A 13,064-nucleotide genomic window follows, 5' to 3' on the forward strand; every position below is an offset into this window, starting at 1 on the left:
GAAATTTGCAGTGACATTTATGAGATCGCTTGTTGTATACAACTTTTTTAAACCTGTACAGTTTGACAAAAAAATAGAAAAAAATGTTATTTTAAACAAATTTGTATTATTAGGAGTAACAATTAATTTTAGATTTGAAATTTCCACACCCGATTTCGCAAGTTTTATTATTCGTAATAAAGGCACCAAAATATTTGTTCCATAGGGTAATTACAGGCAAATATTGATAAGTAAAGAATATTTTACTGCTAAAAAGTACTTTTATAAATTTTATTAATTTTTTGCTGATGGCAATCAAGGAAACCTAGTTGTTTATTAAGAATCCTATAATACGATTTTTCTGGCCACTAATAATGGAAAATGACAGAAATGAGAAACTGTTTTTGACCATTTTCTTTTTATTTTGTACAGAGATGCATTTAATTCTAACATAATTACGTTTTCGTAAATTACGCGTTTTTTCCCCCAAGAACAATTTGGGGGGGATCAATATTTGATAAGTTCTACTCAGATAAAACATTAAATCTCACTTTAGCGATGTATGCACTTTTGCGAGAGACATAAAAAAAAATTATGTCTCCAGTACAATTTAACATACACTAAAACTTCCACAACATAATATTACAGTAAGCCCACTCCTGAGCAGTCTTGGCTCAGGGAATAGTGTTCGCCTTCCAATGAGGTGTACCTGGTTCGAATTCCAGCAATGGTTGTTCTATACGAATTCTGCATCCGCCTTGCGCTGACCACAGTGCTGCCATGAAATATCCTCAGTGCCGTCAAGCTAACCGTGGGAGGTTCTCGTGGTCTTCCTCTCCATGTAACGCAAATGCAGGTTAGTTCCATCAAAAAGTCCTCCACTAAGGCAAATTTCTCCAAATACCAAATCCAGGAGTTCTCGTGTCTTCTGGATTGGATTCAAAATTACAAGGCTGCGTAGTTGAACATTAGTAGTCGTAAACCCAAAAATTGGGTCGGTTGTTCAACGACTGTTATAAAATATGAAAAAGTAAGCCTACTACTAACTGAAATTGGCATATAAATAGCAATACTACCTAGTAAGTTGATGACAAACGCAATGGGGAACGAAGTCGTTTTATTATAATGTTGTCTTATCTTTTGCCAAAATCTGCTTCAATTGTTATGATTCTTACCAAAGTATCAAATTTATTTGAACACGATGTAGAATGAGGAATTATCTCGAAATGTGAACTCTGGTAAAACTGGGTAAATATGTTCAGAACCTTCATTTGAGCATACAAGTAGTGTGCAAAAATTACCCAGAATTACTTAGAAAATACTGATCAAACATAACAAAGGTTTAAATCTTCTATTGTCTGTATAACCATCTCAAAACACCAGAAACTAAATCTGGTAGAGGACATTCTCTGTTAAAAAGGTATGGTTATTCCGAGAAAGTACGTTTTTGTGTCCGATTTCGTAATTTAAAATATCGTCTGCACATATTAATTAGCATATTTGAGGTCTCCCCCCCCCCGAACCAATAAGATTAAGTCCTCAAATGTGAAGATCCGACCATTAGATCAAAATTTATTAACAGAAGTCCGTTTTTTTTTTTTTTTTTTTTTGCGCACTTGTACAATACTATGTTTTAAAAAAATTTGTCTTTGGTGGGGAACGTGATAACAAGATCAGCGGTTGTGTTGCTGTTGTCGGAGTGGGAGCTGGGTGGGGTCTGGTGCGGGAAGCAGCAGTCTTCAAATTTTGAGAACAATTCTCGAAGTTCTCTAGAAGTGCCAAAAAACTTTCAAATTCTTTCAGGATATAAATGTCCTCATCTTAATATAATGAAGTACTTGATTTTTTCCAAAAATATCAAATAATTTTTTATATGCTGTGTAATATCAGAAATCAGAAACGCGAATGTATTTTTAAACAAGATTATTTTCACTCCCGGAAAATGAGAGCGAAAAGTAAAAGAGTACCATTCTAAAACGGAAATTTCTATGGGAAGTCCATACTGAAAATTTAACCGAAATAAAAAAAACTAATGTACTCTATTTTGCAAGGAATATATGCATCTCAAAATCGCTTAGTAATGAAACAAAGTTTGATTATGGTTTTGCATCTGATATTAGTTATTTTTTAAAGAAAGCTTTGTTGCACATGTAAATTTTTTCCATAAACAAATTGGCATCCTCGAATCGTAAAATGTTTCAAGGAGGCTCCTTAAATCATGGTTTAAAAATCTGGTTATCTTAGCTAAACGGAGTTCCTATCTGCCTCTCCAGTATCTGTTCCTATCTGTATCCAGTATCTGTACCTATCTGTCTCATAACAGTAATCATATCAGATCAATAGATGCCCCCACTGGTTAGTGGTATATGTGCGGAACTGAGTGATAGCGCTGCTGTTATTCTGAGATGAAAAATAACTTCTCTTCCAGCTCGTGTAACGACCATGGAGAAGAACTCAAAACATGTATGCTATGGGTAATCTCAATCTATAGGAATTAAGTCTGAAGATTTGACAGGTCAATCCATCCGGCAAAAATATTCCGCGACGCCATGTGCTACAATCCATTCACATGAAATCAGAACCATTTGAATCTCTAAAAATAAGCAAACATAAGAACTTGCTCAGTGGCCCCCATCCCCCTGAAGCTCTTGGGCGCATGTACTTAAAAAAATTCTCTCGTCTAAATTCCCCCCCAAACTATTCGTTTTATTTAGTGTAAAAATCCCCCCCCCCCAAGTTTTAAGTGGGCGCATCGTGCTCCCACCTTCCCCCCTGATTGGGGCCCCTGAACTTGCTGATATTCATACAGGTAACATTGCTTCTTTCAAAGTCTGGGGGAGCGTTCATTCAACATACCTCCTAAACGTTACTTTCTAGACATCGGAAGGCAGGTAGCATGTCACTGATTTATATTTTTATATGATGAGAGACATTGATCTTTTGCCAATCCTCTAATGTCCAAAAACATATTATTGCAAAAGCGAAAGTTTGATATTTTGGGAAAGTATATCAGATGGTTGCACGATGGTTGCCTTTGAAGGAGGCAATATTCGCATATGAGTATCGAGGTGTGTTCTTGGAGTACTATGTTCATTCTTTTCATTCTGTTGGTTCTCGTTTCATTTTAATGGACGACAGTGCGGCAGAATAGACTCCCTCATTTCGACGATTTTCTTAAAGTATGAAAATTGTTGCAAAATGGATTAGTCGGCTTGGTCTCCAGACCTAAATGCAATAGTGTTTCGGGCTACTTTAACAACAAGTTGCTGATTTGAATCTTTATTGTCGTTACACTGAGAACAAGGATAGCACCGTATCTAGTCATCGCTTCCCGTTGCAGTTGCCGACAGCTTATTTGGCATCATTAAAACTTGATTTCACTATTGCATTGCATCTGTACTAACTGATTAGTATATTTGAAATCCCCCTCCCCGAACCAACTATTGACTCCTAGTACATGAAAATCCAATCACTTGACCAAAATATATTTAGTATAGGTTTTTCCCCACACTAACTATTGTAGGGTTTGTGTCTTTAGTTTAACAATTTTTTTACCACATGAACAGCTTGTTAACACCTAAATAAATACCAGTAAATACCTAAATTGCCCAAAAGCAGTCAGAATCACTGGAATGTGAAAGAATAATGTGTAAAGAAATTTGTTTAAAATTAATTTTGAATATTTTTTTATTATTTACATTTATATAACAAGTTATTAATAAATATTAACAATAAAAAATTTGTTGTACAAAAAGTCACAAAATTCGCAGAAATTGTGTCATTATTGAGAATTGAGTCATTGTTTTTCCTAATTGAAATTTAAAAACAGTCAAAATGACTTCCTTGGGCAATCTAGTGTTAAGTACTAGGATTGTTCGGAAGCTTTTTGGATCCATACCCTTGACTTCTGTGAGCAGCAATCCAGCCGTCCTTAATCTCGGTTAACTCAGGCTTTCCTTGTAGCTTGCATTAAAGAAACATGAAATAAGCATCAAAATAAGGTATTCGTAAACCTATAATTTTTCTTTAATAAGTTGGCAACAAAATGAAGTTAATATTTCATGTCCAACCACTGTATATTGTTAAATGCGCATGCGTTGATATTCAGTATTCTTGTCATAGAAGAATTAGTTGTTGAATTTGTGAAATCGAGCGATAGAGTAGGTGGTTGAAACCTTGAGTTGCTCTGAATTAGCGAATCTTTGTTGAGCAAAGATCTTGATGAGCGGCTCAATTTCAAAAGGAGGCCTGAAAATCAAGGATGACAAGGCTTCCTTCTTTCCCTGGTTAAATTCAAATAAAAAAGTGTCCGTACTTTATATACCTGGACTGCTTTGGGAACACGAAAGTTTTTTGTGCGATAGTTCTTTGTTTTCTGCTCTCAGTAAGTTAATTTTCGACCCATTTGTGTTCTGTATTTGCGATTAGCATTTATGTATAAAATATTTTCATAATTTCTTAGGGATTTTCATTTACTTTTATTATTAGTGTATAAAATTTCAATGCAAGATATAAATTTAAATTCTCAGACTGCCACTTAGAGAACTAAAAAGTCGGAGAACTGGATTACTTAAGAAATAAGCATTCTAACAGATGTAAAAATTTGACTAAGGCAGGTTCTTGAAAATTTAATATTTAGGTCACAGACTTAAAAGTTTCAAAATGCATTTATAGTTTATTTGAACAATTTATCACAAACTGGAAGAAAAAAAATTTTGCATTATAAAATTTACAATTTAAATATACATTTCAAAAAAAGTTAAATTTGCAATTTAAATGTACATTTTAAAATTGTGAAATCTGATTATACTGGTTTTTTCTTTTAATTTCTCAACAAAAATTAAACATAATAAATCTGCTAAATTCTGATAGTATCTTATGTTTGAAAACAATTTCGCACCATTTTGATTCAAAAGAAGCAAATTAAAATTGCTGTTCATAAATACGTGTACAATAATCTTGAAAATTTAAATTATCAGTTTAAAAAGTTTAGAGTATTTATTTATTCACGCATATAATATTTGCTCCATTGGGATTTATTTCCTTTGATTCGGAAAATTGAAATTGCTTGAAAATTTTGCTTTCTTTTGAACTGACTATAATTCATGACGCGGAAATTGAAATTTAAACACTAATGATTAAATGCAAATTTACTATATAGTGTAAGTTATTCTTTGCGCATGAAATCAAAGATTTGCACTAAAAAATCAATTTTATTTTAGAAGGTTTTAAAATGCGTCTGTTTAGTAAAAGTATCCTATCTAACATTAACCTTGTGAGCATAGATAGTTGATCAGTTCAGTTCAAAAATTATTGAACAAAAGCATAAATAATTTTAAATGAGTGGTTTAGAAAAAAGCTAATAAAGATGATATAAGTAAAGAATTTATTTTTGCGATTAATATAAACTTCCGTATTTTTTAATTTTATAGTGTAATATTACTTTCTAATTGGACAAGAACTAAACCATTGCGATAACTAAATTTTAAAGCAAGACTAAAATAAACTATTGAAAGGTGTTGAAATTAAAGTTTTTCAAGCCTTTAAACAAAATTATATCCAGAACGATGTTTCAGTCTAAGCTAGATTTGTTTCTTGAAATTTTGAAATCTATTCACTTTTTACAGAATAATTTAGTTTATGTTGCTCTATAGTCAGAAAATAATCCCTAAAAAAAAACCATTAATAATTTCCTGAAAAGATTGATTTTACGTTTAATAAAAATTTTATAAATGCAGGATTTTTCGAATCTTTTTAACTAAATTCTAAATTTTTGCTTCCAGATAAAATGATGACTTTTTGAACACATTTTTTCAAGCAAAAATTCGGAATATTTAGCACAGTTCAAAAAGAAAAATTTAAGCTTATATTATAATTTCCTTTTAAACTTTCCTGTAAACTATAAAATAAGTCTAGTTTTAACCTATCTCTTAATATAACATACATGATGTTTTTCTAGTTTAAAAAATGTAACACAATCACAATCTGTCATTTCGTAAAAGTAAACAAATTTTGCTATATCTCAGATACAAAGATATATAAATGCCTAATTTTTCTATACATCAACATTAGACTGCTGCCTTAAAATGAAAATAAAATCTGTTGCAGAATTACATTTTTAATCAAATAATCACAATTTTAGATCTAAATCAGTGATAAAGATCTTTATTAGCCTGTAAACTTTTTACTTTCACATTAATATTTCGAATCTCTCAGATCTAACAGTGACTAATTTTTTCGTAAGTTACGATGTCGCTATGTGCAAATTTACTTGGTCTTTAATTCTGGTTTTTGACATGTCTAAATTGTTTTCATGTCTTAGTGACTCCCCGCCCTTTTTTGCTTCTATTTTTTAAACTGAGTTTCTAGCGTTTATTTTAGTGTGTAAAATAGTATGGTGGTTTATAATAACCGGCTTTTATATAATTAAGGGAAATTAGCTTTGGATATTACTGTGGTTTCTTTAATACCACTCTTTTCCTTTTAAAATATTCCTTATGCAGAGCTGTTAACTTAAGCTTTCAGCTGAGCCTTTTCCACAAGTAATTAAATTCGTTATTATATTTGCTTTATCATTTTATTGATTCAATAAATTTCATTTAAAATTATTTTGGTCATCTTTCCCATTCCACATTTCCATTCATCAACAGGACATGCTTCCTGAAAGGGCGATATTAGCTTAGCACTGGTGCACTTCAATTTAAGAAACCGAATTTCTTAGTTTATATTATTTATGATTAGATCTTAAAAGCTTACATTTAAATGCTCATGAAAAAAGCATATATATTTTCTGAAATATGAAATAAAAATGCATTTAATTAGGTCTTTAGCTTTTGAATCTTTCTTTTTTTAAAGTAGTTATTGAATTTTCTAGTATTTTATCCTTTTTTTATATATACGGAATGATTTTATGCTGGAAGGAAAGCTTATAAGTAAAGTGTAATAAATTTCTCAGTTCTCATTTTTGCGCAAATTCACTTCTCTTAGGAAATAAATTCCTACTTGAAAAAGCAAAATTCCTCAACATAAAGAATTAATTTGTAAGTGGTCCAATTTCTTTTATTTAATAAACTTTTTAAGCAGTCTAATATTCTATTTTAATTATCAGTATCATTTATTTTGTTTTAGAATAAAGCATCGGCAAATGCAAATAAACGTACTTTGAAAAAGATACATTCATTTGCTTTGACTCAGAGCTTGGATGGAGGGCCCTTAGGCTATTTAACTTGGGACCCCATTCTTGTTAGTCTGGCCCTGCCTTAATATTGTATATGAATATTCTTAACTATGCATATTATGCATGTGCATGCATGATATTCACTATTAGCTTCATTGCGCTTAAACTAATTATTAATGAATTGAAAATGACTATAATATCTACTAAACTTCAGTCCACTGCTGTACTGATCTATTTAAACTCTTGAAAGGTAAAATAAAAATAATTAATCCCTTTACAAATATTTAGCATATTTAAAAATTATTTTTTGTTATGAGGGAAATTTAGAGTGAAAGTGTGACTGTATATTTTAATTTCGTCCTCCTCAAAAATTGGATACCTGCGACGCCCATCCGAAATCTCAACTGGTTGGCTGTGTAAATTGAACTTGCAGCTACATGTCAGTAAAGTAACACATGAAACTATCTACTCTTACATTTTTTAATCACTGGGCATAAACTCAGAAGCTTATCTCCATATGAACATTGTTTCAGTGCTTTATTGTCGATCCAGTTTTACCTTAAAATAGCTTGCGGAACTGCGTTACTTTCTTCACGATATTCCTCTATAAATTTGTCAAAATAAAGAAATTTGCCATTTGTAGATTGTTCAAGGGTTGCAAAGGGTGCAATAATTCAGTACAAATATTAGAGAACAAATTGTAGAGTACAAATACAAGATTTCTTTTTTGAATTTGTTTCAAATGTTCTGTCTTAAAATACAATGCAAACAGCAAATTGTAATTATTTTATATAAATGAAACTGACATAAAATCAGTGTTGTTACTTTTAATTTAAATGTAATTTTTCCATTAAGTTTACAAAGTTTAAAATCAATGCGATTTTTTTTATTTATTTATTATTATTTCCTTTTTAAAGGAATGGTGACATTAAGCCGGCTCAGCGGAAGTCACGTGATTGACGTTGAACACGTGGGAAAAATATAGCGTGTCGGTCGGACGAGTTGGGCGTTTGTCCTTTTCCTTTTAAAGTCCTTTTTTGTTTACATTTGTTTTTGTTCTTTTAAAGTATATTTAAGTTTTTAAATCCACCATCTTTAGTTTAATATGACTAACAACAGCAGAATATACGTAGGAAACTTACCATCAGAAGCGCATGAAGAAGTTTTGAAAGATGTTTTCCAGCAACAAACGGGCGTTCCGCCTAAAAATATGTTTCTAAACAAAAATTATGCCTTAATTGACTTACCAGAATCCATACCTGTAGAAAAAGCTATCGAAGTTTTGAACGGTAAATAAATATATGTTTTCAATTTTGATTCCTGATTGACTACTCTGATAAGTATTCATATGTTTTCTTCCTGATATCATAAATCGTGTGAACTGCGATAAAAGCTAATCCTTACAATTTTGTTTCAATTCTGTTTTCCTATAAAAGTTTCCGATCCAAAATTATACCTTGACTTACCACACTCCGTACCTCTAGAGAAAGCGATAGAAGCGGTAAATAAAAATATATATTTTAATTTCTGATGCTAGATTGAATAAATTGATAAATATTCACCACATGTGCTTGTACTTGATATCGTAACTCATGTGAACTGTGATAAGAAATGTTCCTAAGTTTTTTTTGTTTTCAATCTCTTAATTTTAATTCTGATTACCTAGAAATGTTTCTAAACATCAGAATAATTGTATTCTTTAATTGACTTACCAGATATTGGTTGAGTTATATCTAAAAAAAAGCTTTGGTTTTAAACGATAAACAAATAAAAATTTATTTTTCAGTTCTGATGCGTAACTGAATATTATAAACATTGATCATATGCTTACAACTGAGGAGCTATGATGAAAACTGTTCTTACAATTTTGTTTTAAATCTGTTCTTGATTTCTAACTTTTGTTTCATTACTTACATTAATGTCAGGGTTATATCTATTGTGGTAAATAAGGGACTGAATTTCAGTTTCCTTAATTATGTAGATATCTGCAACATTCCAAGACTGGTTTATACCTACAGTTTTGCTTAGATATTTCCGTATTATGTTATGTGGCAGAATAATTGTCATATATCTTAACTGGAATGAAATCTTAAACTATAAATAGCAGTTTCTAAGACTGAAACTTAATTTTACCTTCTAGTCAAATAGCTACTGTTAGTTTATTATTACTATTAAATTTTTTAAATAGTTTCTGTTATCAAAAATATGCATATAAAAATTTTTGCTCATCTTTATTTACTTTAAAAAAAATAAAGCGTATATTTTCTCATTCTGGTTGCTTAGTCTGTGTTATTGCCAAGGTTATGACAATTATTACTTGGTTGGCTGGCAATCAATATGAAAAAAAATGACTGGCTCAGCAAGGAACTGGTAGAGGGTTTTCTGTGATGCAAAAAAATCAAAACCCGGATATTTTCTTCTGTTTTAATTTTTTGTTGAACCGAGTATATGGTAAGGTTTCTATATTCGATAGTTACGCCAAAATAATCGCTAAGTTTTGGGGATATCTGGGCAGAAAAAAACTAACTATAAGAGTATAATTAGTAAATATACCCCGAGCAAACCGCTAGGTTTTTAAAATTTTTTCAAGTTGAAAATTTGTTTACTGCTTTTGCAATTGTAATTAACTGAAGCAGTTAGTTATTAATAAGGAAATATCCTAGAACAGGGATAGCGAACCAATGGCACGCGACACAATATTTTGGGCACTCCACTGATCACAATTGTTACACTATGAATTGTTATTACACAAATGTTATTACGCTATGAAGCATGTGTAACAATTAAATTAAAATTCACAAACAAACAAAATAATAAACAATTATTAATGAAAAAATTAATACTAAAAAACGATAACATTTAAAAAACAAGCTAACAATAAATAACTCGCAAAAAAATCAACACTCCTGCTTAAACTAACATCTTACAACCTAATATAAGTCATTGGTCATCTAATCTGCAACAACAGAAGTCACACTGATGTTACTTTAAGTTGAATTACTTGTATAACTGAGACATTGCAAAATGTATTTTTTTTTATGTAAATAGTTTTGAGTTGATAGTATTTAGTATTATTATTTTCCCAATAATCAAGAAGTCAAAATTATTTGTTGGCACGTCTATGACCTCATTAAGCAATTTTTTAGAGAAAATGGCACATTGGTGTATAAAGGTTCGCCACCCCTGTCCTAGAATATAGTTGAATTTGATAAGTTTTATTTATAATCTTTGACTCTGCCCTGTTAATTCTAAACAATATGGCAGAACTGTTTCTTTTGTCATTGCCTATTTACGACCTCATAATTTTTTATGTGCAACATTACTATTTAAATGCTGTGTTTTATTTTGAACTTTATGAATTTATAGTCAATTCCTATTGATAGCTTTTAATTTTAAATCAAAAACAGTTAAGAACTGTGATTTGTGGTAAAACAAGTATTTAGAGTTTTAACTATTTTTGTATAGTTACTTATTTTTGTTTTCGTTTCATACGTTATTATATTTACTAATTAAAGTTTCCAATTTTTGTTAAATTTATTTAAGGAATTTACCTAATGAGATTTTTTTTTAATGGTACAGAGCATTCGTAAATGCGAATTATTGCATTTATATACTTTTGCTCCTTGGACTTTTATGTTATAAGTAGTAAGTATATTAAAGTGCACCATTTTGGGAGAAGACTGGTTCCGTGTTTTGACCCTCCTTTCTTTTCGTCTACTCAGTTTTATGGGAATGTAGTAACTAAAATATTTTCCCTTCCATAATATTTTTTTTATTGTGAGAAATATTTTTTAAAATTTGTTCACTCTTTTTTAAAGAACTATGCTTAATCCGATTTTGAGTTTCCTATAATTTCCAAAATTATGTTCTTTGCGTTTTTGTCAATGTGTTTTTTTTTTTTTTTTCCTTCATACAAGTAATTTACTTCATGCAAAGTACAGAAAATAAAATCAATAAATACACAGTAATACTTAATTATTTGTCACCCTTCTCAGTGATTTTAGATATTAATTGAAAGCGTTTTTGGATGTTTTATTTATCAAACTAAAAATGCTAGGCACTAAGAATTAGTAATGTAACTGATTTTGGCGGAATGCTGAATGTTCGGCCAAATATCAATGGAAATAATCATTATCGAAGAATAATCAAAATTTAGCTGTATTATTGGTATGGAGTAAAGGGAAAAAGAACTTTAATATAAAAATGTTTAAGAAGATAACTGGATATTAAGATAATTAGAAATATTTCAGGTTAAAAAAAAAGTAACAGATGTAAAAGAAAAAACTAAAGTTGAAAAAATATTCTTTTAATTCTTAAAACAAAGCTTGAATGTTAAAAATATTTTCTGGGGGGGGGGGGAAATTATCCCAGAAGGACTTTTAAAAATGCAAAATTATGATAAGACCTTTATATTACAAAAATTACATACAAAAGCAAAAAAAATTTTTTAGAAAGAAAATTTTAAAGCTAAGCGTTTCAGTTTTCTAATTACCGTATTTTCAGGAACCGTATTTCAGACCTATTAGCATCATAATAAAGTCTATAAAATCATTTTTAATTTTTAAATGATAGCATAAGGCTAAAAATCTCACTTTTCTTAAAATCTAACTTTTTCACATTGCTGTATTTTTTGAAAAGAATGATCATAAAGGAATAATGTTCACTAGAAACTTTCTTAACTCATAAAAAAAAGGTTTTTGTAAAAAGCTAAAATGAGAAACAAAAAGTGTTCTTAACATTGAGAATCGCAATATTCTATGTTGTATCACACAGGAAAATAGTGACAATATGTGACAATAGCAAATATGTGTAAAAAGTATTTCTTATTATGTATAGTAAAAAAAAAAAAAATTTGATTTCAGATTATTCTTTATTAAATCTATTAAAAATTCTCCCAAAAAATCTTAGTCTAAAGATAATTTTCCAAATAATATTTTGCCGAACATTCGGCAAAATATTCGGCCTACCCGATATCTAGCCAAATGGCTGATTAGTGGCCATATATCCCTTACATCCCTGCTAAGAATTATGCTAATGCAGAGTTCTCACTAGGAGTAAAGTGCAGGGTGCTTCACAAAAAAGGGCACTTATTTAACATAGTAAAAATTTATAAAATGTGTAATATTATATAATAACTGAATTTGATCCTCAACCATTTTTAAATTACCCTCTTACACTGTTTTGTGTTTCAAGATGAGATTGTGAGATCAAAATAAGATAATATTGTTGCTTTTAATGTACGGACATCACTGTGGCGAAGATTTTTAAAAAAAAAGTAAACTGAGGAAATTGATAGACTATAATTTAACGGAAATTTTTACGACATTTTAAATGTGCATTTTTTTAAAAACTAAATTTATTTAAAAAAAAATTTAAGATCACTCAAATTCATTACTCTCTCCCCAGAAAAAGAAATTTGTACAAATTTAACCTGTTGAGAATTAACTAACAAAATTAATATTTGCAATAGTAATCAGAATTGAACCCTATGGCTCAGATTTTACCATAGTGTAATTATTTAAATAGTCATTTTTTTTAAAAGAAGAATGCGACTAAATAGAATGGTGGCTATTTTTACAAAAAGGACATAGAGGGTTCTGTAAAGGGCAGGAAAGGCGGTCTGCCATTCGAAAAACTTTTAGGGAAAACACTGGCTTATGTTCAGTAAAGCTGCCAAGTTATGGTTTAGATCAGTGGTTATCAACTGGCGGCCCGCAGACCTCATCCAGTTCGCGAAGCCTTTTTTGTGGCCCGCGAACCAAAATATAATAGTTGTCTTTTTTTTTTGGTCAATTTTCGTTGAAAATCTATGTGGGTTTTAAATACTTTTTTTTTATAAGTTTTATATTTTAACAATTATTTCATCCAAGCAATATTTATAATTTTCATAAAAATTATTAATTGTCAA

General features: G+C 30.1%; 1 protein-coding gene across 4 annotated transcripts in view; it reads left to right on the top strand.

Annotated features, from left to right (window-relative positions):
* The window catches only part of Imp (IGF-II mRNA-binding protein), a 50,086-nt gene that overhangs the window by 4,084 nt on the left and 32,938 nt on the right, over positions 1-13,064 (top strand). Inside the window, exon 1 of one of the 4 annotated variants that reach the window (XM_016048153.3) lies at positions 4,069-4,363. The exons of 1 other annotated variant lie outside the window; for it this stretch is intronic. In XM_016048153.3, the coding sequence (XP_015903639.1) occupies positions 4,201-4,363 (163 nt within the window). In that variant the 5' untranslated portion in view covers positions 4,069-4,200. Of the gene's footprint in view, positions 1-4,068; positions 4,364-8,058; positions 8,658-13,064 lie in introns of those variants that run through there. 2 more of the 4 variants (XM_016048152.4, XM_071177707.2) reach the window with 2 other exon arrangements.

Source organism: Parasteatoda tepidariorum, chromosome 2 (genome assembly GCF_982258835.1).
Source record: "Parasteatoda tepidariorum strain Cologne lab strain chromosome 2, Ptep-v5.0, whole genome shotgun sequence".
NCBI classification, from domain to species: domain Eukaryota; kingdom Metazoa; phylum Arthropoda; class Arachnida; order Araneae; family Theridiidae; genus Parasteatoda; species Parasteatoda tepidariorum.